At 42.1% G+C, this 26,277-nt stretch overlaps 1 protein-coding gene across 1 annotated transcript in view; it reads left to right on the top strand.

Annotated features, from left to right (window-relative positions):
- LOC115015461 (RNA-binding motif, single-stranded-interacting protein 3-like) overlaps nt 1-26,277 on the top strand; it is a 185,299-nt gene that overhangs the window by 21,946 nt on the left and 137,076 nt on the right. The window contains 1 exon segment of the mRNA XM_029442799.1: nt 12,575-12,732. Within this exon segment, the coding sequence (XP_029298659.1) occupies nt 12,575-12,732 (158 nt within the window).

Genomic DNA, 26,277 nt, shown 5'->3' with positions numbered 1-26,277 from the left:
GCAGGATGTCTGCATCCCTATCTATCTTTCTCTCTCTGTTACTTCTTTTTTTATTCCCTCTCTCTCTCTCTCCTTCCCTCCCTCCCTCCCCTACCTACCGTCCTGTGTCTCACACCTCTCGCTTTATCCGGCTGCCCAACAGTGCTCACTTTATTTATCACGCAATTGTGACACTTTTGGATAAAGCTCCGCACCCGCACTGATTGAACTCTGCTTGTGAGAGCTGGGAAGCACAGATCATTCCCATTTGGTTTCCAGTAAGTCACAGGATTGACAGCTCGGGATGGTCTGCCCAGAAGAGGCTAACTCTCTTCCTTTAAATCACTCGGAGAGGCGCTTCTGAAGGGTCCCTAACTCAGCGGTCATGCCAATATGCCAAACCAACAGAAATACTGAAAGCACATATGCTGAAAAATGAATAAAAACTGAAATAGACGGATAGATAGGAAAATCCCAAAAAATAAAAGTGCGTATGGGGGCTTACATTTGAGCTTCGTCTTTGATGTGAAAACTGTACTTTTCCTGACACATATTTCTTGGTATGACATATCCAGGTGCACAGAAGAAGAAAAGCAAGCAGTGATTCCACAAGATGTTACAATGCGGCATTGTTCTCACATTGACCCGAAGTAAAACTATCCCCTGCATAGCTCCAGCGTCTGCTGCTGACGGCAGCCCTGCAGTATGTGAGCTTAGGCCCGAGGAGGCGGATACAGGGGTATTTGTGTTGAGTAATGCTGATAATTCCTTCAAGGGGGAATAGTTGCAGAATCTGGCACGCCGTCTTCTTTGGCCTACTAAACTCTGCTCAACACTATGTAAAAAAAATAAAAATCCCCAATGGCTGTTAGACAGGGAGGAGAAAAGGGGGTGGTGAGAGGGAGGAGAGAGATTCGGAAGAGAAAGAAGAGACGGGTGGGGGGGGGGGGGGGGGGGGTGGCAGGGAGGAGAAATGGAGGACTAGCAGCCAGATGAGGATTGGGATGGATCTAAGGATAGATGAGAGCTGACTGAAGGGATTGGAGAGGGTGAAGAGAGGATAGATGGGGATAGATTCAGTTATTGAGGGTTAGAGAGAGGAAAGCAGGGGAGGGCGAGATGGGCCGCAGTACGGCAGTTTAACAGTGAAGACAGTTCAACATATGGACAAAACAAGCTACTTAGGCTGCGAGGAGTCTTTTATCCCTTGTCAAAACACAGTGCTTGTACTGTGATGGTAAACCGAATGGAAATGTGTTTGTTGGATTGTGATTTACTGCTTTGACACTTGTTCAGTAAAGATGATGAGTAAGTGCCTGAAGTACACTATCAGCCCACTTCAAAGTATAAACTTGCTGCAAATAATGTGACGAATTAGATTTCAACCAGGGCAACAACTAAGTGACTCAACGACTAAATGCCTCGATGTAAGAACGCATTTGTCAGAAGTGAGCTGTGGGGAAAATCCGGGTTTGGAGCCTCTGAAGGACTCTAACGCTGCGTGCTTCAGACTCTTTGGCCTCACAGGGACAACAAAGTGTGCTGCAGTTAGGTTGTCCTTGCCAATATATATAGTCAAACAAAGTCTATCACCAGGTATTTGCCCTCAAACAAAGAGAAAGTGGTTAAATAGGACAGTTTACAGTGTGAGTTGTGATGGCGTTCCTGCTCGTAGCTTCATATTTTCAGTGTAACATTTGTTTCGCAAATATTTGAATAAACCTTATTTTCAAACATGCTGAAGATCCGAGATTGATATTTTCATCTTGTTTCTTTTTTTTTCCCCCTCCATTTAAAAACAAAACAAAACAACAACAACATTCTTGTTAGTGTGATTGCCTGCTGCTGCGTGACCTTTTCTCAAACGCACCCAGAAGTTCACATCCATCAAAATCTCATTTACAGCTTGCCTCACAATTACAGAATTGCTGGATAATGTACCGTTTCAAAGCCATTTTGTGTTTCTCACGGAAGTGTTTTCTTTTTCTCCGCTTGTCATATAGACAAAGAACTGGATACCTGAGTTACGGTCTGTCCTCGTTTCAATTATGTCTGTAGAGCAATAATCAAAAAGAATAAGGGGCCAAAAAGACACTGAATTATTCTGTTTTACAAATGTGGACCGTCCATTTTTAAGTGGCCACCACCTTCCTCCTGCTGCTGCTTGTACACCTGATTGTTCTGGCTTCGGTACCACAGCCAGGTTGGTTAGGATCCCTGTGCGAAATCCCTGGATATGTTTTTCAGATGTATGTCATAAAATAACCCTATAAACTACTAGAAATGGACCGTTTCCCATTTCCCTAGTTGATTTGTTATAGTGTCTAAAGCCTTCCTGCCACAACAGCGGCTGGTGTTTAGTGCCAGTATTTAGTCTGGCAATTGTCAGAGACGCTTCACTGAGTATATTCTTTAGGGGCCAAAAGTGACATTCCAGACCCAGTGCAACTATTTTGCATGTGAAAGAAAAATGAATATTCAAAGTGGAGAGGATGTGTGACTTTGCCTGTGCATATTTCCATACATATCTTTTCATCTTTATACAGTTACATTATGCTATCATCGAGTATGCATCATGACATTGTTCCAGTGTGCTTAAGATTATCCCTGTGTTTTTTGTCCCGTTCGTGTGTGTTAATTCACCTGTGTGTGCGTTTCCCCATACATTCATAGGCAGTGTGTGAGAACTGAATTTTCTCCACAGGCATAGCAGATATTAACATACAGTATGTTCACACATCAAGGTGCAGAATAAGGATGATGTTCCAGTACATAGCATAACAGAATGATGTGAAGAGGTTGAATACCCACACACACATAATCAGCACGGACTTTATTAGATATGTCTCATGGATCTTTGTTTGCATCAAATTCACAATGTAAACGACTTAATAATAAAGCCACAGGCTGTGCAGAAAGGCGAGCAAACTCTCCAACCCCTGAGACAATTACCACCTCAATAATTTATGAAAAACAACCTTAAAATAAAGCAAAAACCATATATGTCAAAATCAATACGGTACAAATTATAAAAAGGAAAAGAAATTGAGTAAATAATTAATTTATATTATCCCCTAAATAGTAATTGACCTCTTTTCATGGATTTGACAGACAATGTATCTCATTAAAATTAAGTTGTTTTTTTTATCGATGTGGCAATTGGCTTCATTTGGCTTTTAATTTGTTGTTGCAGCCTGTGGCTTCAGAATAAAGATGTTGTTGCAGAACATAGCGTGCACTTGATGCCTGATGAAGGTCAATGATTGAAACATTGTGTCTCTAATAACCTCAGTGTTCAACCTTTTCTTTCCATAAACAAAGCATGTATAGACGTGATTATAGAGCCGTGAGTGAATTCTAGCATTTACTGAGCAATCCTGTTCGTCTTTAGTGAGTGACGATACTCTGTGTGAGTCTGCCATTTGTAAAAGCAACGATAACATCGCTCAGTGATGCAAACATTACGTAGTAGTTTTAACATATGGCTGTGGGCACACAGTCAAACGCACACTAAAGTCAGTGTCAGCAGTAACTCATGCACTAGGCTGTTGGGGACCTTTAAGCCTCTTTGCGGCTCATGCACCTATTACAGCCTTATTTATGAATTTGAGCACAGTTGACCTTCTTGAAAAGGAGATGTAAATTTGTTTGTCTGGAGAATAGCGTAACCAAAGACATTCTGGGACGGCTCGAGCTTCCTCTCTATCAATCTGTCCCCCGTCTCTCTGTTTCTCCCCTTGGCATCCACACTTCAGCAATAACTCTCATCAACTGATCTAGTCAGTCATTTAGAAACGGCAGGCAGCCAACAAGTTGGACATCCTGGACTGTCGGACAAAATAGAGTGGACCTAGAACTAACAAGTAGCATATGTGATATTTGAAACTAGACTTAAGATGTATTTTCTTGGGAGAGACTCACGGTTGTGTGTTTGTTATTCCCTCTCCCACTTTCTCTATCCTTTATGCAGCCTATGAGCACATTTCAGGGCAGGATGCCAGCTCATGTGCGTGACTGGATTGGTAGTCATTTGTCTCAGTGAGAGACGGGTCACGCTGAAAAAGAGCTAGCCCCGCTCTCTCTCTCTCTCTCAATCTTCCACAGTCCTCTGTTTGTGTTTACACTTCCTATGAAAAGCATAACTGACTCCTGAAGAATGTGCCCAATTAGAGACGCAGACTTTTTTTTTGGGGGGGGGGGGGGGTCTTTACCCACTGCGGCTGCTGCTCTCTTCCTAATATCTGGTGTTGTATTACACAGATATGAAGCTTTACGTTTGAGGGTCTTCTGGGTACAGAGCTCTGGTGACGGGAGGGCTTTACAGGCAGCATAATGTTCATAAACATGAAATGCATTAAAATACTAAGGCAACGCTTCAGTCAAATGATGGAACAGAATACATGTTACGTTGGTTGTACAACACACTGTAATGGGCTGCTTCAGCAAGTCCAGACCACATTTGTGCTGAAATGATAAATTCATTAGTTGACTAAAAAAGACTTAATTGTGAGAATATGCTTCTGTTTTGTATTATAGTGTATAGTCATCACCTGCTGCTTTCAGACGTTTTATAGATTAAATGTTTTAATGGGTTAAATAAAAAAATCCATTCACCACATTTGTCAGCTCAAAATTGAGGGTTTGGTTAAATGAGTGACCTGGGGACCAATCTGTAAGCATTATATGTCCATGGATCATAGCCACAGTATACTAGTGGATTGGTTTTGAGACTGGGTGCCAACTCGGGTTCAGTTTGAGACCAAAGTTAAGAACATTGTCTTTCTCTCTTTTTCCTTGCTCTCTATCATCCTCTGTCCATCTCTTGCTGCTTGGTCTTTTAAAAGCGTGCCTCTGTCCTCCCACTTTCTTGCTCCATCCATCCTGCAGTCTTTCCACTCCCACACTGGCTAACTTGCAAACAGACCCAGCTGGCCATAATGATGACAAATGAGCCCAAATATTTATGTCCATCGAGTTTCACTCTGCCCACGGCTCGCTCTCTTGCTTTTTTTTTTTTACAGATCCCTCTGTGGCAGTCACCTCACTTACAGCCAAACCGTCGTAATCGCTCTCCACAAACACACTTAATTCCCGGTTATGTCACCTAAACACCGGTTGACCTTTAATGTCTGAGAACCAAGTTTATGGTTGGCCGAGGAGCGGTATAAACATAGACGCTTACGGTGCGCTTGTGCAGATCTTTGTTTGGGCCTGGTGACCAACCTGTTCTGTAACTGCAATGTGCGTTGTATCTTCGAGCGGGAAATGTGTGGTTGTCCGAGATCCTACAGATCCTACCTTCACTTTGAAGAAACTAAACAAGAGTCTGAAGTGATGGAGGACCTCACTGAGAGAGTGTTACTAGCTCCAAGTAACATGTTGGAAATGGATTAAAGAGATGTTTAAATAGAAGAGGCAGTTCGTTACTGCTCAAACTCATAACTATCCCCGTCAAATGTGCATTTGGACTGGACTGGTAAAATCAAAATCAAGATAGAGGAGATAATAAAGTATCCCATATATTTATTTTATGTTTGTCAGCTCAACATTTAGGTTATATTTATCAAATGTCATCTGCTGATTTAACTCAAGGAAACAACTTTTCCCTGTGAAATGCAAATATCACCCTCCTATGTTTCCCTACATTGTTCATATTTTTGGTATGCATTGTTGCCAATGACCAATAATTCAACCAATTTGTGCTCTTTTTTTGCTCTTTTCCAATTCAAAATCTGTATCTTTGCGTGGAAATGCATTGGAATACTTTTTCTGTGAAGTAATATGAGACCAGGGATTGCATTGACAAAATATAACTGATCGTGGAAACATTGGCTTTATGCTAATATTAATGAAAAATAATGCATTTTATGCAGATCGATCTCATCAAGACCAATTCTCGATCCTCGTGATGAGGTCAGTATTGGTTCTTATATATAAGTTGTCATCTCTAGTTTAATCGTTTAGGTTTTGTTTGTAAGTCTTAAAAGACTGAGGAATAACATTAAAGGTGATGATGGAGACATAAGAGGTGGTGTAAGCTTTACCTTCCACTTCCTGATATCCTATTTGGAGGAACCACATGGTCATGAGAACAAAATGGATGTAATATCATAAAGCATAGAGGCATTACAATATGATACATTCCACTCTTTACTCTCCACCTTCTTCTAAAATGCTTCTCTCCTGATAAAAGCCTTTAGAACAAATAAATAATAAAATGCTCTTTTCTAGGTCATGCGCTTGAATTGTTGTTCCTTGCACATATTTATTTTTAGTCTTCTAAACTGTGGTGATTCGTGACTAATTATTGATCCAAAAGTACTTCTCTGGATGTGACTACAAATGAATTGTAAATTAATTAAACCGTTAAAAAGCGCCGTAATTTCAATTCTATCCTTTCTACCTTTTGGATGCCAATTTTACAATACATAGCGCCACAGTTTTTTTTTTTTTTTATCACATTACATCACTTTCTAACATAAATACACCATGACCAATTGATTTCTTCTAGTAAAATGATGCATTTCAGATCCAATACTATTTTCCCATTATGTCACCCCCTTGCAGCTAAAACGGATGACTCTGTGTTTTTAAACAGTGATGCTACATAAAGCATGCATTGTTTACCTCCATAGCTCTTGTCCTCTCTGTCAGATAATATGTATGTATCCTATCTCTTGCCCCTGGGAAAGATATGGCCTCTATTTTAACTCTGGGGCTCTGTATCCAGACACATGGGTCCTGACACGGAAGACAACATCCTGCTCTTATCTGCCCTAAAGAGAAAGTGAGAGCTTGTGGGCGGGAAGGGGGAAAAAACGGGTAAAGAAAAAATAAGGAGGGAATTTTGAGAATAAGACAGTGAGCAATAACAAGGGCAAAAGAGCGAAAATGAGAGAGACCGGAAGAGAGAAAAAGCTCCGTCCTCTGCTTTGAGAGATACTGGAGATGGACCAATCAGCATGTTTAAAATTAGCCCCCTGCGTCATTGTCCACAGAAGTGTTGGCTTACCACTGTCCTAGATCCCAGGGATTTTTTGTTTATACTGAGGAAAAAGGCCTGCAGGCTGGTGGAAACCCAGAGAGAATCATACGGTCAAAATGACTCTTGTACTTTAATCCGTCTTTTTCTCATTTGCTCATTTCTCCTATATTTTCATTCTTCCTCCTTCCTGTTCTCTCATCACCTTCATACCTGTAACTGCATCGCTCTATCCCTTTTTACTTCTCTCATCCTGCACTCTTTACATGCCCACGCATACAGAGAGCTCTCAGTCTTCCCTAGCAGGGTACATATGGCTGTAGAATCACCAGCGTTGTATTCCCATGTGAGATGGGGATGTTTTGCTATTCACTCCTCCGGGTTCACCTTGACAGGCAAAGACAAAGAGAGAAAGCACAAGGCAGGAAAACCAGAGGCAATATAAAACAGGCAACAGCTCTCATCCTTTTGTCTTTCAGAGTCCCTCCCTCTACTCTCGGGATACATGTTTAAGGGCTAAAGGTTTGGAAGCAGCTATCAAGGATAGAGGGGGGATTTGTGTTCCTCCTGTGCTTAGAGGCTGATGTGAGTGTGGCCGACCGCAGAGCTAGCTGTTAGTTCTGGCAGTTTGGAAGGGATGCCTCTGGGACTATGCTTGTCTTTAAGAGTCTTTGCAGAGACTTTGCCAGCATGAATTAATGGAGGATGAGCTGAGAGGCTTTTTTTCTTCAATTTAAGGAGACTGCTTGTCATTTTCTTGTGATGTTTGTCTGACTCAAGTGACTCATTGTATACAGGAACACACAGAACGAGAAATAAGCATGTGCACACGATAGTGCACCGGCACACATGTGCACCCTCCTGCATGGTGACAGCTGATCTCGTCCCGGCTGCTGGGCTTTGGGCTGGGTTGGGTTGGTTTACTGATATTGACAGCGTGGCCTTGTCTGGCCTCTTGCCAGTGTTGAGCTAGCTCTCGCTGGCTGCTCCGGCGTCCTATAAATCAGGGCCAATTACCACGGTGGTGCACAGCCGCCTCTCCCCCCTTTGCAGCCCTGCCCTGCAGAGTGCAGGGAGGCAGGGGGGAAAGCCAGGAAAGCCACTGCCCTGCTTTCATTCCAATTAGTGCTACGGCTGCCCTCTTCTCTGTTTGGCAAACATTGTGTAATCACATGGTATGTTTCCATGGTATTTTATTTAAACCAGCAAGGATCCACCTTATCTAAAGCTACAACTTGGGAAAGACCAACTCTATAGGCGCTAACTGCAGAGATGCCATATTATGTGTATTACAACTGTTGCACATCCTTGTTGCTCGGGATAAATAAAGTGCTATCTATCTATCTAAACACCTATACAGTCTTCATTTTCAGTCTCACCCTGTCCTTAAATAAAATGCCATCTAATCGCTTTTTGGTGAAAACCATATACCTCGAGATTGTTTAGATAAACTGAAGAGGAAAGTGTCTCTTCATGTATTGAAAAACCTCTCCTACTTCTAAAGTTAAATTAGCCCTTAAAAAAACCATTGTTTTAATAGGAGAGTGATCATATGCAGTATAAATAAGGTTGCAATAGCACATGTGCATACACACAATGCGTAAAGACTTCAGACAGTGTGAAGTAAACAAAGTACTGTATATACAGTGCATGCACATGTGAATAACAACACACACTAGGTTCAGGTCTACATACTCTCAGTAACAGAGATGGCTAGCTATGATCTCTATAAAGAATGTGTGTGTGAATATACAGGACGTTAGATTTATCATCCTCACTTAATTCACTCATAAACATTCGTTGGCATGTCACGAAAGCTGTGAAACCCCCTGCACGGCTGGCTTGGTAAATTGGGCCTGTGTAAACCATTCTGCCCATCGAAAATACAGTGCGGCAAATTGAAATCCCCAGTAAGCCTCTGTAGCGGCATGTCACAGCTGGGTAGGGAGGAGGGAGAATGGAGGTTTTTCTCATTTACCACCTGGAGGTTTTTGAAGTGTCATAACCAGCTATTCTCCCACACTCTCTTCTATTCCTCTCCTGAACTTGCCTTTTTTGACTCTCTCTGCCTTTCCCTCAATCATCCATTCCCTCTCTCCCTTTGCTGAAATACCCTTTGTCAAGTGCTGTATTCAATCCTCATCATTCTGACACACAAGGCCTGTATTTATTATATATTTGAGAAGCACGATTTTACAGGCTGACAGGCTGAGGGTAAACAGCAGTCACGGAACCATCCGGAAAGAGAGACAAGCTTGGTTATTAACCTCAAGCGGGGCGACTGGATGAAGCCAAGAGAGAATTCGATTTAAAACAAAAAAAAGGAGGGAAACCGTTTTGTGGGAATGCGTGTTTGTGCTTGTGGGTTGAAGCAATAGCCAATGTGCGTATTCTAATTTCACTCCCACACTTGTAAAAGTTCAAAAAGTGCCCCCAACGCATGTACATACATACATTACACATGTATACACACACAAGCATTCGAAGAGCCTGCTCTTTTTGACAGTTCGTGTCCATTTCGCTTATCCAACTTTTGTATCCCTTGAGTCTGCAAGAGTAGAAACTCCCTTTTATACATTTTTCAAATATATAGATTCAAGAGTCCGAACATAAAGCCCACTCACTCCGTCCCACTATCCACCCAACAGTCGCCATTCCTCCTAGATCTTCTGCACCCATTCCATTCTCTATCCCAGGGGACTCTTCCAGGCCTTTTTCTTTCCCCTTGGATAACCTCACTCTCTTCACTCTCTTCTCTTCTTGTCTTCTCACCCAACACTGTAAGTAATGGGCTAGTTTTGACCCTCCATGCCTCATTGTGTAAGATTTCAGCTTCTGACCTTAAAAAATGAAAGCAAATCGATAGGGCGGGACACATGAATTCCAAAGCCCAGGATGCTAGCCAAGCCTGGAGCCCAGGGAGGAGGAGGAGGAGGAGGAGGAGGAGGAGGAGGAGGAGGAGGAGGAGGAAGAAGAGGGCTGTGTGTATTACTGAAGAGCTAAAACAAAGAAAGAGAGCCATAGAAAAAGAGAGAGGTTTTCAATTAACCTTCAACGCTGACAGCAATTTTGTGTAGCGTCTCCTGTTTGTGCTGGTAAATTTGTACGTGTCGCACAGTATGTTAAGTACTGTGTGTGTAATGTAAGCTACAGTGGACTAGGGGAACATAAAACAAAGAGGCGAGGGGAGGGGGACATAAGGTGAAAGCCTCAAAGTCGAGTCTTGAACTGCAGCTGTGCACATTCCAGGGACTTTGAGTGGGAGAAAATAACTCCCATGGAGCACTCTAGAGATTAAGATTCTTCTATACTACTGCCACTGCAAGAAAACGTAAGTGACTGGAGTCTAGTTCGGCTTTTTTTTCAATCTAGCCTGTGCAACCAAGGCTACCTGATGCACAATCTGCTGGAGGAGGGGGCAAAGAGGATTTTGTGTGTTTGCTGTTTAAAGTTATAGACCGGACATGTGGACTTGAAACAAAGATTGCAAGTTTAGACTGAACTTTAATGCTGTGGGAATGAAGTTACGTGAGTTCCTTGGAGAGGAAACGAGGGAGAGAGAGAGATGCAGCAAGGGCTGGCCAGATTTCAACCGGCGATGTTGTGGTTTAATGGTTAATATCTTAACCCTGAAGCCACATCGTGGCTGTTACCTCTCGAGTTTTGACCTGGTAAAAATCCAGAACAATACAAATAAATACTAGAGACCATCTTCCTATGGGATTACTCCGACGCCAAATCGAGCAAAAGAGGCGTAAAGTGGGGGGACCAATTGCCCCTTTCCCACTTCCTACCCCCCTACTTCTGGTGCCTTTGCTGGGACCACACCCATCTTCAAACTGTGTACTTGTTAGCTGACCTGAACATGGCCTCCAGTCTGTTACTCGACTTGAGTTTTGTCACAAATTACTTGAAAGTTCAGTTGAATTTGCCCCAAGAGATTTAAAACAGCTCTGGCGATGGTGTGCTGTTTTGGCTGTTTTTGGCTGTTTTTGGCTGTTTTTGGCTTCTGTGTGAAAAAGGTTTTTCGGTGTCATCACGTGGCATGTGTGTGAGTGCACAAACATAGATGTGTGTACAGTATGTGTGCATTCGGCACAGCGAGTGGCTGCCCATCAGTTCCACTTAGCTCAGCGTGGTAATTGGCCATCCATTGATGGACGTGGCTCCCTCTTCATGCTCCAGGGACCCCGGCTCTTTGTCTGAGGAGTGGGAGGCAACACGCTGGCACGGCACACACGCTTAAAATAGCGCATCAAATCAGCCATGCTTCGGCAGCCGACGCTAACGTGTTGGGCGGATTGGAAGGCTAATGGTGTGTGTGTGTGTGTGCGTGTGCGTGTGTGTGTGTGTGTGTGTGTGTGTGTGTATGTGTGTGTGTGTGTGTGTGTGTGTGTGTGTTTCTACGGCATGGTATGGGGTCTTAAGGTTCTCTCTGGGGGGGATAAGGGGTTAAGATGGTTAACTGGAGCTGGTGGTGGTATTTAGTCATACCCCCCTCTCTCCCTGACCATTTTCTTTCTTTTCACTTTTTCATCCATCACTCACTTACTTTATTGCAGTTTGCAGCGTCTCTTTTTTTTTACTTCTAGTGTTTCCCCTCCCTCTCGCTCTCTCTATCCACTCATGCCCACAGGGCCCTGCTTCTCTCTTCCTGTCACTATATGCAGTGTCCCTGCAATAGAGATATAAATGGGCTTTGAGCAGGGGGCCCTGGCTCATACACCATAAATCTACACTAACGGCACAACAGGCACACGAGGAGAGTAGAGGAGGGGAAAGAGAGGGAGAAAATCACACATCTAAAACATTTTGAATACATTTTGGAGATTATACTGAAAAAAGAAGTTCATATTGAGATGTTTATATAATAGGCTGGAGAGGATTACTGCATTAAGATATCACACCCTTGGAGGTGTAAATTGTTTTTACAGTGTAATGGAATTGGTATTGAGGGTATGAATAGTAAGCAGGAAGTTGCCATCATAGGCATGTGGCATAGGCATCAAACTGTTGTAAGTTGCTGGAAACCTTATGAACCCTAATTTCAGAGAGTCTCCTTGGTGAAATGTTTACTTAAAATAAAAAATGTAGAAATGTTTGCACTCTTGACTCCATGTTAAGATCTGCACACTGACAAAGAATTTCAGATGCAATTCATTGCAATATACTGTACAAAGGTGACAAGAAGTAGAAAAAGTGCAGATACAGAATGTGACATCTCATATGAAAAGCTTTTTTGACTTCTTTGTCATTGTGCAGACCTTTTTTTCTCCACATGAGAATGTTTTCTTGACATTTTACTCATTAATAATATGTGCTGTTGGGTTGAATGTTTTCATCTCTTAGTGACCCTGATATCATCTCCTCTCAGCCTCGCAGCCGCCCTAAAATGTCGACTCTCATAATTGCAATGACATTGAGCTTGTTTCTTCAAAAGATATATTCTTCCCCACTCCTCACACTTTCATCTGCTGTCTAGATACTTTTTTTTCACACCTAACCTCTCAGTGTTTTTAACTCTTTCACTTATCATCCCATGTAATACAAATTCAAATCTATTTTTTAGCTGTTTGTGTTCAATCTTTCCTCTCTTTGCCTCTCTTTTCTCAGCAGCCCTATGCTCCACCCCCTCATCCTATGGCTCCTCCCAGCCCTAGCACCAACAGCTGCAGCCAGGGAGGGGCGGAGCAGCTGAGTAAGACCAACCTGTATATCCGAGGCCTGCCACCTGGGACCACCGACCAGGACCTCATCAAACTCTGCCAACCGTGAGTACAGTTAAATACTGAGGTTCCACTCTCACGCTGTCGATGCCAATATGCGGTGTAACTGGCCATGATGTGCTCCTCATGGCTGTATGTATTGTGCAGTACATGGTGTATAATATACCTCTATATAGTTATCCGATTCCCACCTCATAATAAAGCTTGCATAAATGTAACCACTTTAATTTACTTAATGTTGAAACTTTGCGTTTGCATAATAATCTTACCATATATTCCATGTTAAACCAAAAGAAATTCCTCTGTTGAAAGGTAATATTGCAAATAATCATTATAGACAAAAGTTCAATCCATTTCTTATATATACAGGCAATCATTTAAACTGGTCTATTTATAGATGATAAAGGGAAAATGTTCATGTGCTTGTCCCAGAGTCAAAATGAGTCGAATGGGGAGATTACCCTGACAGGATTACATTTCAATAATTAACTGAATAAATAGCTGACCGACTGGAGTCACAAGACATTCTGTGTAGAAGTTGTTTTACTAAGATACTTGGAAAACCAATTTGCTTTCGGAGTGTTTTACAGTAGCTGTAGTTAATGGGCGTCAGACCATGAAGCTAACAGCCAAGTTAAATGTCAATCAAAGCTGGTTCACCTGTTGTTGCACCTGGCCACCTGTCAGCTCGTCAGCCCAATACTGGCTATTTATTTTACTCTCTGTAGTTGGATAATCAGTCACTGGCTTAACTAGAAATTATCTGCCTTTCTTCTTTTGGAAGAAAGGATTACAGAGTAAAATTATGCATTCAAAAGACCTTATAGGCATGGTAATGAATCCTTGTATATTTCTAATAAAGTATCGTAAAATATGTAGACAAACAATATGTCATTTTCTGCCACAAGGAATCTTGCAATCAAAACAATTAAAGAGGACGTCAAGACGTCAGATCACTAAAATCGTTCATCCGGTTAAAATGTACGTATATATAAAAATGCTGTATTGCTAGCTCACCTGGTAGAGGTAAATTATCTTGAAGAACATACAAAAACGACCAAGAGCTAGAAAGTGTATCGTTAAAATGTAGCTTAAGACTATAAAAGTCAATTTATGACAGCTTCTGGCAGACAACCACAACGCTGACTCATGCGCAAAGGGGATACGATGCCATTACTGGGACCATACATTCTATGCAGGCGACCAAATGAAACGGACCGTTACCTTGATTAAAATGACGAATTTCTCTCAGTTTAAAAATTGTTGGAAACATGTCTAGAAACTAGTCGTTTTTATTTAAACAACAGGCTTCTACATACTTAGACACATACTTAACCTACAGTTGTCATCTTGGTAGACAATAATAATAATAATACATTTTATTTATTTTATAGGTGCCTTTCATGGCACTCAAGGACACCGTACAGAACATAACGTTAAAAACAAGGAACAAACAAGCAACAAAACAAAGTCAGACAGTCATTCACAAACAAAACAAAACAAAAACTTAGAACAGAGAAAAATAAAACTTAAAAACAACAATCGAGTGGCTGAAGGCTCTGGGCCCTATGGTGATCAGGCGGGCAGAGGGAATAGTGAGTTGGGAGGCAGAGGAAGATCGGAGAGAGCGAGAGGGAGTGTAGGTGTGAAGGAGTTCAGAGAGGTATAAAGGTGCAAGATTGTGAAGGGCCTTGAAGGTGAGGAGCAGAATTTTAAAATCAATGCGGTATTTAACTGGGAGCCAATGGAGTTGTTGGAGAACCGGAGTGATATGGTCTATGGAAGGAGTTCTGGTGATGATATGGGCGGCTGAATTTTGGACCAGATTTGTGAGGAAGGCAAGAAAGGATGGAGTTGCAATCATCTATACGGGATGTAACAAGAGCGTGGATGAGAATGGCGGTGGTGTTGGGTGTGAGTGACGGGCAGAGACGATTAATGTTGCGGAGTTTGAAGTAGACAGACCGAGTGATGTTGTTTATGTGAGCTTCAAAAGATAGGGTGCTGTCGAGAATGACACCCAGGCTCTTTACTTGGGGGGAGGGAGGGACTGTGCAGTTATCAATGGTTAGGGAGAATTTATCAGTTTTGGCCAGAGTGTACTTGGAGCCAACTAGAAGAACCTCGGTTTTATCACTGTTAAGTTTGAGAAAGTTGGATGAGAACCAAGATTGATTTCCAGTAGGCAGTCAGAAAGGGAAGTGGGGGGGGAGAGCGGATGTGGGCTTGGTGGAAAGATAGAGCTGGGTGTCATCCGCGTAACAGTGGAATTGAATACCGTATTTTCTGAAGATATGGCCGAGAGGTAGGAGGTAGATGATAAATAGGAGGGGGCCCAAGACAGAACCCTGAGGAACACCAGTGAGGACAGGAAGGGACTGTGATTTGAAGTGTTTGAGTTGAACAAAGTGGGTACGGCCAGAGAGGTAAGATCTGAACCAGGTGAGGGGTGTGCCAGTGATACCAATGGAAGCTAATCTGTCAAGAAGGATGTGATGTGAGATGGTGTTGAAGGCTGCAGTCAAGTCAAGGAGGATGAGTATGGATAGGAGCCCAGAGTCAGCAGCCACCAGGAGATCGTTTGGGCTGCAACGGTTTTCTCAAGTATCTTAGGTTAGAGATTGGGCGGAAATTATTCAAATTATTGGGGTCCGTACCAGGTTTTTTGAGAATAGGGGTTATTCCACCTGTTTTGAGGGATGAGGGGACGAGACCAGAGGTAAGGGAGGAATTAATTATGTCTGCAATTAGAGGGGAGAGGGAAGGTAGACATGCTTTAACTAGGTGGGTAGGAAGGGGGTCAAACTGACAGGTGGATGATTTGGATTTGCGGATGAGATTAGATATGTCAGTGACAGTGGGAAGTTCGAAGCTTGATAGTGGAGAAGAGAGGGGAGCATATAAAGTTGAGTGAAGTGATGTATAGTTAGAGGAGGCGAGTTGCTGGTGAATATTTGTAATTTTGGCATTAAAAAAGGTCATAAAGGTGTTACATTGAGCAGTTGAATACAGGTGGGGTGCAAGAGAGTCTGGTGGTTTCAGAATGCTGTTGACTGTAGAGAATAGTGTTCTAGTGTTACCTTCACCTGACCTAATTAAGTTGGCATAGTATAATGATTTAGCAGAGGAAAGGGCATCCTTATATTGAAGTATGTGGGTGTTATACATTGTCCTTATGAATTACAAGGCCAGTTTCTGCTCTGTGGTCATATTGAAGTTATTCAATGCCAAACTGATCAAACTAAAAAGTTCACCTCTGAGAGGAAAATTACCGGCATGAAAAAAGATCCATGTACAATCCCTTGCACACCCCATTAAACTGCTACCAATGGAGTGTATTTTAGGGACACACACAAAGGTACACATAAAGCTCTGCCAAATGTTCTTGATAGAGAAAACACACACACACCTGCCTGCACACAGCTCAATAAGGCCTAATAAAGCTTAGATTGGACCACCTCCCCCAGGAATCACAGACCAAGACCTCATCAAGCTGTAACACACAGTTACAGGGGCTTTCTGTCTCTCTGTCTCTCTCTCTCTCTCTCTCTCTCTCGCTCTCTCTCTCTCTCTCTCTCTCACTCTCTCTCTCTCTCTCTCGCTCTCTCTCTTTCTCTCTTTCTCTCTCTCTCTCTCTCTCTCTCTCTCTCTCTCTCTCTCTCTCTCTCTCTCTCTCTCTCTCACACACACACAAGCAGCTTTGTTCGGCTCCATTAGCCCCTTTCACTTCTAAAATGGTGAAAAGGGGGTCAAGATCATTAACGGAGACAAGGCCAGTAGATTGTGAAATGCAGGCCATGAGCGAGTCTGTCTGGTTGCATAACCTTTTCTTGGCCATATTTCCAGAAATGTCCTGGTCAAACGCAGCCAATTATTCAATGATCCTTTGGAGACGGGAACATGCTGTCCAGTATATTTGGTAATGCTCCCGGTAGCCGTGTCATAAGTCATGCATTTATTCTTGATACTGACCCATCAAAATTCCATTAGCCTGAGAGGCGGCCCGATAAGATTTGGAAAAGCACTCAGCATTTTGACATTGCATATCTCTCGCTTAGCTCTTGCATTCACCCAGTTGTACATAGTTGGACAGTTTCAATTTTATTTCTAATTCCATATGATCTTGAATATTTTGAGCACAACTATTTGGAAGGGCAAACCATGTCGGAGCTTATGTAAAATACCCCGGTAGTGTGCATGTTTGTGACTGTAGATTTGCATTCTAATATACAGCTTTTCTCCTGTGTGTTATGGAAAGCCACTGACTTTGTCTGTTTTTGCTTGAATCTGCCTTGCTGTCCTCTAGTGGCTGTCCTCTTGTTCAACTGTTTCCACGGCTCATCTCTCTCTCTCACTCTCTCTCTCTCTTCTTATATCTCCTATCCTTCCTTCTGTGTGTATCGCCTGCCTAAGAGCCCCCAAGGTTGCCCGCGGTGCTGTGCCAGTGAAAATCCAATGCCACTGAAACTTTAATTAGCCAGACTGTGTTTCAGTGGCAGGCGGGTGGCAGCATTCCAGAAAAGGTCATGCGACTGTTCTGCAGTCTGCAGCACCCTGGGTCCCCCTCAGGTTTTTCCCTCCATGCCCCGACCTCCTAGAGCACCCAGCGCCTCCCATCCTGGCCCTCGGCCCCATCAGCTCTCCCTGATGAGGCAGAGAGCCTGGGTTTGTTGTGTCGCACACATTGAAAAGCAGGACTTACCACCTTGGTTGGCCTTGGCTCAAAATCCAAACATACTGATGAACGAGCCATATCATAGTTGCTGATTGCAGGCTCTTGCACAACGCCTGAAAAATGCAAAAAAAATAAATGTTGTCTACTGTGGTTGAAACCCCATCCTTGTGAACTCTAATGTTTCGCAGCCTGGATCCGGTAATGTTTTTAGGAACTCCTATCAAGGCCTCTCAACCTCCCAAAGATCACAGTTCTCACTTTAAATACAGAAACGTAGAAGTTTGAATTTCTAGATGCAAACAAATACATCAAATCTGTTTGTTATCCGTTTGCTTATTTTGGTCAGTGTGGATTCTATGTTATTTCATCAATAGTAGTAGTTTAATAATTACTGACTTAAAAAATACATCTCTACCATTCAAGACACATAGGGATGGGAATCCAGAACCGGTTGAGAACAGGTTTCAAGTTGTCCAATTCCGACAGTTGCACATGCACAATGATGTAATGCCATACACCAATTTTATGTTGTTTCAGTTTGTTTGGTACCTGAGACATTGCGGAGCGGAAAATACGGTCAAAATTGCGGTGCTAATAAACCTGGGTACGCACCCTATTTTTTCCCTGATAATGCTACATTGTGAACAACAAATCCATGTTAGTAAGAGATCTATAATAACATTACCTCGTAGCTGTTAGCAGCTGGTGGGCATTATAGTGCTTGGCTAAATAACAGCGCTAACAGCTAAAGTTTTCAAGCTGTATTCGGTAAAACTTTGTATTTGGTGAAGGTCAATTACAACGTTATCATTACATGTTCAAATGTAATCTTGTAAAATGGAGTCTTTGGTAAGAAAGTTGAATACAGTTTTTTTAAATAGATGTTTTTTGAGCAATATAAAGTAGATGGGATATACAGTATATCCTCACAGACTCTAATGCCAATAATTGTTTATTTTAATCAAAACAACAATCTTTCTGTTTTTAAGTTATTTTTTTTGCTGCTTATGTTTTAATGCCACTATAGATGACAATAACAACATAAAATAAAAAGCCTTGCCTATACTGTACCGTAATTTTCGGACTATAAGCCGCACCTGACTATAAGCCGCACCTGACTATAAACCGCAGACGCTAAATTGACTGATGTGTATGTAGCCGGTCTGTAGCTGACACCACGATGCGTTGTGTTGTGTAGAACCAGGAAATAACGATGGAGAACTTCTGCCTGTTCAATCAGCATTTATTGTCCGTTGGTGTTTTCCTTAATTTGTCCATAAATTACCATTGAAACAAGAAACACAAGAAAGTCATCATCATACGGTAACTCCACAGTCGGGGTTTTTGGACATGCACCCCTCTCTTCAGCGTATCCTTCTTTCCGTCTCCCGAAAAAGTGGCGCGAACCCCCTGAAAGTGCCGGTTTCAGGAGTATCAACATAAAAGCATATTTAACAAAATAAGACTCCTCGAAATAAATATATATGCATTTCTACGTTTTTTTTTTCCATAATGAGGGTGTCTCACAAACTGTCTCGCTCTCGTAATGTCCGTCTGTCTCTCGTACCACTCGCTACTTTTGCACGCTCTTTCCCGGCATCCGGTGGACTGTAACCTGTAAAATCCATAGATTTAGGAATTCCCCTAGTGGCCGTTAGCTGTAAAAATCCATAGATAAGCCGCACCGTTATATAAACCGCAGGGTCGAAAAATGGGGAAAAAGTCGCGGCTTATAGTCCGGAAATTACGGTACTCTTTTTCCAACAATTTATCATGAATCGATAAAGAATCTGATTGATAAAAGTAATATATAATGTCACTGGCATCAATAAAATGCCATCCCTAAAAACACTATAAAAAAACAACTCCTGATACTGACTTCTACACGATGTCTGCAGATGTGATGTGATGTCATTGTTAATGCAGACTGCTTCAGCTGGCTTCCATCCACAGCCTTACACACCCTGGTAACCAAGCCATGAATTTCAGACACACAAACATGCAGATAACAACTGAATATGCGATTATTTGAGTTTCCAAGGCCAAGATTTCTTTGTGACACGCTACCTCCTTCAACCTCCCTGTGGTCACTGGGAGAAAAAGTAAAGACTGAAGAACACCAAAGTTCTCACAGCGGTTGGAGTTCCATGCCTAGAGCTGTTGAACGAGTAATTAAATGGATTCGGGTGGGTGCTTAATCTCTTTTTTATTCAGCTGGCTGGATGTTGGGTTCTCCGCAGCCGTCAGCCTGATATATGGGTGTAGAGGAGCGGCCAAAGGAGTGGAGTGGGGATTTGTTGGCTAAACACCCAGATAGTCAGAGGCCTTCCACTTGCTGGCTGTATGACTGGGTGGATAGATAGATGGATGGATAGAACAGCCATTACTGTGAGAAAAATTCCTTGGCCTAACCAACTGGGTTGAAGCACTGAGCCAACTCTAAGCCCAACTCCAACCCTATCCAACCCAAAGATCAGTGCAGCCAGCACATCCAATCCAGCCAACAAAGCCCTCAAACACTTTAGGGCAAAGCAGACTTTATAACCTGATTTACCAGCCAGCTTTTAGGCAGCACCCAGATTTTTCTTGTTTCCAATGCACCACCCAGGAGAGGCATAGAGAGGATGCAAGCAGGTTGTTGGATGAAAGGCTGAAGGGAAGAACGAGGGGGATTTATTTTTCTTTTTTCTTTACGAGGGCCCACACCTGGAATAACAGGGACAAAGCAGTTCACATTTTCTCTGCCAGCAGCCTGAATCCATAACTCAAACTGCCAAGAAAGCAAAGGACCCTAGAGGTCCCCAAACCCCCAACCACTCGCTCCTCCTCTTCTTCCTCTTCAACCCTACCTCCTTCTTATCTGATTTCCTCCCTTTCCTTCCCCTCCTTCTCCTTCTGGTTCTCTTCACCCAATTTCAGTCATGGCCGAGCCACAGCTGCGCCCCTCAGTCGCGCTGGCTTTTGCTTCCATGCCACAGTCTGATCAAACGAAGAGAGTGAGCCAAATCAAGAGCTAATCACCACCAATTGTCCAAATAACCTTTCCCGTGTGTGCTGAGGGAATGATGGAGGGGGAGCTGGAGAGGAAAGGAGAGAGAGAGAGAGAGAGAGAGAGAGAGAGAGAGAGAGAGCCATAAGGTATGCTAAGTAGACGAGGTGAGGGGAAGAGAAAGGAGAGGTGACCCTGGGACCACCTGTTTTTATGGAAGAGAGGCCCAGGCACTCAGCAGCACCACATTATACTTAATGACTCTCTGAGGTCCAGTGTTGACATTAGCTGCCTAGCTATCAGAGCCAACCTGTCCCAAGGCTCTGTTTAAAAAAACTGACAGCAGGAAGAAGAATTATGAGCAAAATCACTTCACATCAAAGTCTCAAATTCACTAGAACGACACATACATTTTAACATTTCACAAACATATTGAGATCGCCATACATAACATGTACTCGGTTCTCTCTGAATCCCGTATTACTCTTTGGCTTAATATGTCTCTCCACCTGTCTTTCTGTAATCTCTGTTCTGCTCCCTCCCAACCCCTAACACCTTACTCTTGTCAACCTTGTTGTCAAGTTGTTCGTCAATCAGGGCATAAAGAGATGTTGTGCTTAACCTCTGAAAAGTAGCAAGGCAGCCACAGGAATGCCTTAACTAAACTACTCCTGCAGCTCCAGCTTCATGCTGAGTAGAAGCATCTGCTGTTCCTGGAACCAGAACTCTCAATACCCACTTTTTCTAAGTGTGAATGCCTTTCTCACTCTCTCACTACTCCCCTCTCTGTTTCACATCCACTACTCTCTCTACTTTCTCAGTGTTATCATCTGCTATGCTCTCTCTCTCTCTCTCTCTCTCTCTCTCTCTCTCTCTCTCTCTCTCTCTCTCTCTCTCTCTCTCTCTCTCTCTCTCTCTCTGTTTCCTTTCTCCCTCTCTCTCATCTGCTCCCTCACATCTCTTCATTATGTTAATCTCTCCACTTCTCTGCTCCAGTCAGTTAGTTCACTGGCCGGGCCAAACTGACTTAAATGCAACGCCTTTTCCCTCCCCAAACATCGATTTCAGAGTGAGGGCGAGCGAAGATGCTGATATGGCCTTAGGCTGGTTTTTTGAATTATTTATCCCCCCATTACTGTATATATGACATGTAGACAGTTTGCCTATTTAGAGGATGGAAAAAACCCCTCTTCCACTTTTGCATTGAAACTGACTTTAGGGCTTAGATTCACTCAAAATGCACGTATTGTCCTTTAAAAACGTATTGTCACGTTTTCTTGGTATTTAACTGCATTTCACTTCAGTTTGTCTCCAGGAACTAATACCAAAAAACATAGCAACCAGTCCAGTTGTTGCTATAACACGAGGTGCATCTGTGCAACAGTCTTCTGTATCCCCCACTCTTCACTGTGCTCTGCATTTTATTTATCTCCATCTGTACCGCGGAGGACAGCTGTAAGCTCCACAGAGTCTCCGGTACAATGTTGACGTTAGGGACAAAACCTGAGATCTCTGGACTCTCTGACTTTAGCTCACTAGCCGTCCCTCCTCCCAACATACCTCTACTGACTTTTCCTTTAATTTGAAGCAGTATCTTTAAAGCAGAAGCAGCTACAGCACAGATGAGATGTGTTCATTTGTGCGTGTCAGACAGTAGTGCATGGCATGAGGGTTTGACAGGTTGGACACTTCCAAACAAACAGGGGCTATTCTGCAAGGCTTTGAAGAAGGGTGTGTGTGTGTGTGTGTGTGTGTGTGTGTGTGTGTGTGTGTGTGAAAAAGAGAGAAATTGTAACTAGCTACGCTCAGAACAATGCTGTTGCTTCCTGTCGTCTCTTACTGTTTATCTTGTCTTTTTGTGATGCACACTCTCGGTTAACACACAGTGGTCTGCAGTTCACTTCACCAGTCTGAGCGCATCGTGCTTCTGTGGTGAACATCTTTCCTGCCTCATCTGTCTTATCCTCTCAACTCTCTAATTCTGTAACTGTACATCCTATAATAAAAAGATCTAATGTCCTTGTGCCTGAGCTTACAGAAGAAAATATCATTACACATCTTTAAGGACATTTTAAGTGTACGAGTTACAGTATTTAACAAAAACACCAAGACATATTAACAAAATAAATTAACAAAAAAACCCGTAAAAGATGGATCCTCCGTCTGCTAGTTAGAGTCCAGATGGGTGGCAGGGTCAAGCGAACAGGGCACAACACTGCCCATCTTCTCAAGAGCAGAGCACCCACTGAGACTCCTGAAGGTGACCATGGGATAGAGAGATGTAGCCGACGGTTTGGAAAATGTTTGAGAGTCAGTTGTTGAGATTGACACCACTTTTATATTTGTCCGTCAAATATGAAGCTATGAGCAGCCGGTTAGCTTAGCTTAGGATAAAGACTGGAAACAGGGAGTAACACCTCTGTCTACACCTCTCGAACTCACTGATTAACATTTTGTATTTTGTCTGTTCAAGACAAAAGATCGAAATCTAAAGCATAAAAAAAAAGCTCCAGTTTTACTGACAGACTTTTTCTTGGCCGAGAGCAGTGACTTCTTGAAGTCTTGTCTATTGTCGAAAAATGTCCCGTTAAATTAAAATAAAAAATGTCCTTTTAATAGTGAACTCATTTGGAGAGGAAATACACATAACAAGCAAAACTAGGTTATGGCATGTTTTGGTTAAAAGTGCCTATTTAATTGAATTATAGCCATGCAGTGCATTCAGCAGCACACTCTTCTATCACATGTACACATCGTTTATCAGCCTCCAATTAAAAAGAAGTTCAGTGGAATGACAACCACACAGTGCTTTCCCTCATCACATGCGCAGCCCACACTACTGCACTGCCTGAGCCAAAGGACTACATGCTTTCATGTAAGCATTTAAAAATAAATGTTTGATGGTATTTTAGTGAACCAGTAGATATAGCCTGAAGCAAAGTACACAGTTCATAACTGATTGTTGTTGATTAATCTATTTCTGTTCATTCTTTATTGTAAAATATTTATTTCATATAATAAGTTGTAAAAAATATATCATTTCGAAGTACCTTTCCCCATTAGTTCATTTGATAAATCGCTCACAATATGGCACATTTCTCATTGTATGAGTTTGACGAAATGATTTCATTGAAAGAACAAATAGAGCACAAGTAGATGTGCTGGCATTTCATCACAGTGCTGCATTTGAAAACAGTGCGACCGCCTTTGAGAACACTCAGATTTGTATCTGCGCTCAAGTTATTTTGTGTTGACGCTTTGGTTGAATACTCACCTAGTGCTGGAGTCTCCCATTGCATATATGTGTTGGCTTTGTTTGTTTTAAAATTGTTTAGATACCTACTCTTTTTTTCTGTCCTTGTTACTTTTATTCTTTTACTAAAACTCCCCTGAACAAAAATAAATGCACTTATTAAAGCCTATACATTCTGTACCTGGTAAAGCTTTGTATTTTATTTCGATTTAATAAATATAAATTAAAGGGTAATTTATTATTCATGAGAAAGTTACACAGCAACACATGAATGGAGTACATTCAAAGGAATACACATTGACCAGCTTTAGCAGATTGTGTCTCGTCCAAAGTGACACTCGATAAATTGTGGGAACAATTTACCTGAGGCTTTCTAAATTTTAAAACTTTCTTTTATTGAAAATCCCTTAATGCAAAGATACATTTACATTTAACACTCCAATAATGAATTCTGAACACATGCTAAAACTTTTAAAGCCCCTTCTTTTCCTTTATAAATTGCCTGTCTGGAGCCCGGTGGCTGTGTTGCTGCTTGCAGCTATAATCTATTCCTATTATGTAGAGAGGTGGGAAAGTTTGAATGGTTCTAATCAACTTGTCATCCATTTCACACTTGCCAGGTAAAATTAATGTTCATGAAAAGAAATCACATCAGTAGGGAAATAAGGAACAATGGAAATCAGAATAGTGATGACAACTAATGACCACAGAGAGAGACCACGGCCAACTCCAACAGACGGGTGCGATGACACACTGGCCAAAGTACTGCACCACTCAAATGTGCAGGAAAATGAATAAAAAAGACAAGCTGGATGTTGATTATGTTTTTTACTCTACCAGATTATATTTACTATATATGATTCCCAAATATACTCGATGTTCTGCGGTTTTGTAGCGAATGTAGCTTTTGTTGAAGTAGAGGAAATAAATAAATAAAAGAAAGCAACCACTTCAGGCGGGATTACCTTTCCGATCCAAGATGCTTCCCACCTTTAGTGACGGTAAAGGTTTGAAAGTACACATGTAGCAGTTTACCGCAGACCCGCCAATAAAACACAGGGGAATCCCAGAACCTAAAAAAAACACGATGAAATTCTGCCAAGAAAAAGATAAAGCTAAAGCCAAAAAAAGGAATTATCCAATTTGTGGAAGCTTTTTGATTTATTGCTGCTTATACTTGCCAACACAATGTTTTGATATTTACGCTTTCATAATTTAGACACCATTATCCTTTAACAAAAGTATGGACTACTTTATAAATCTGTGCTTTAAAAATAAGTAGTTATAGTAATTTCACCAAAACCAGGCCTCTTATAGCTTTGATCCAACAAAGTTGTTCTTAAAACAAGGGTCGACTTTGGACTCACTTTGCTCAAATGTGTCATCGTCTCCATGCAGTTCCATGCTGGGATAAAGATAAAGGCCATTACCACCAAACTGTCAGCTCAGAGGCTCAGAGGTCATGAGAAGAAGTCACTGTCTCAACTCAGAGTTGTTGGACTGAACAGCTGCTCTGCTCCCTGCCAGGTGTCCATCAGCATAGTTGTGAGCTCCTGTTTATTCCTCCTGCTGTCATTGTATTCTGTCGCTGTGCCTCTTTGTGAATTTCTGCCTTTTTTCTTTGTACCTTCTTTCCTTCTCTCTTCTTATTTTACCAGTCTCTCAAAGATGTTTCCCATCTATAAATGCTCGGTATCCCTTGCAGCTTATTTTGCGTTTTGTCCTTCCCACAAATCCATGTTTGAGATTTGAACATTTTGAAAGTTGCTAGTGAACAGTAAAAATACACGCAGTTATTTCACTTGAATATAGGGAAATGTAACAGCAGTGTTGCTCTTGTATGTCCCCTGACTCTGTTCTCATTTGTGCAAAACATTAGAAATAAAAAAACAAACAATAGAGGGATATATTTGAAGCTTAGAGGGACAGTGAGTAAGATTTGGCAGCATCTAGCGTTGAAGGTTACGTCCAATTAATTAGCCCTTCAGGACCTTCAGCTTGCTCAGAGGTCGTCCTTTCTTAGCAGTTTTACAAGCGTGTCAGAGAACTACGGTGGCCTTCAGGTAGCGTAAGGTTGCATCGCTACTGCACAAACATGGCGGTGCAACATGGCGGACTCTGTGGACTAATGAAAGCATAGTTATGAATATTATGTTCCATGCCACACCTTTTAAGCTGCATCCATACAGATCTTTCAGTAGTCACATAGCAATTGCAGCAAAAGTAATAACATTTCACAAAAACATCTGTTGAATATTTCTATCCAAAAAGATGCCCGGTGGACAGGAGGCCTGACCTCTGTTTGAGCCATAGTGATGTTTGAGCTGTGGGACACGTTAGCTACTTTAAGACAGGGGATGACTTTCAAGGGCAGCTGACACATGCTGCTTTTATACAGCAAGATGATTCTTCTGATTCTCAGTAACAAGGTATACACACACACACACGTATAGTATATTGTACATATGCAAACTTAACATTTGCACAACATACTCCTCTCTTTCTTTTTCTTACTCACTTGATTGTGTGAATGCCTGAGTGTTTGTACGTGCGGTTTGTCTGAGGTTTTCCATTTTTATCTGGCATCCACTTTATATTGTGCTCCTTCTTTCAGCCTGTTTCTCCTTTTTTATCTTTGATATAAAAGTACAAAGACATCATGTTTCTTTTCCA

Source organism: Cottoperca gobio, chromosome 11, assembly GCF_900634415.1.
Source record: "Cottoperca gobio chromosome 11, fCotGob3.1, whole genome shotgun sequence".
NCBI lineage: Eukaryota > Metazoa > Chordata > Actinopteri > Perciformes > Bovichtidae > Cottoperca > Cottoperca gobio.
The sequence above is the reverse complement of the archived record's forward strand: the minus strand, read 5'-3'. Positions and strand labels throughout refer to the sequence as shown.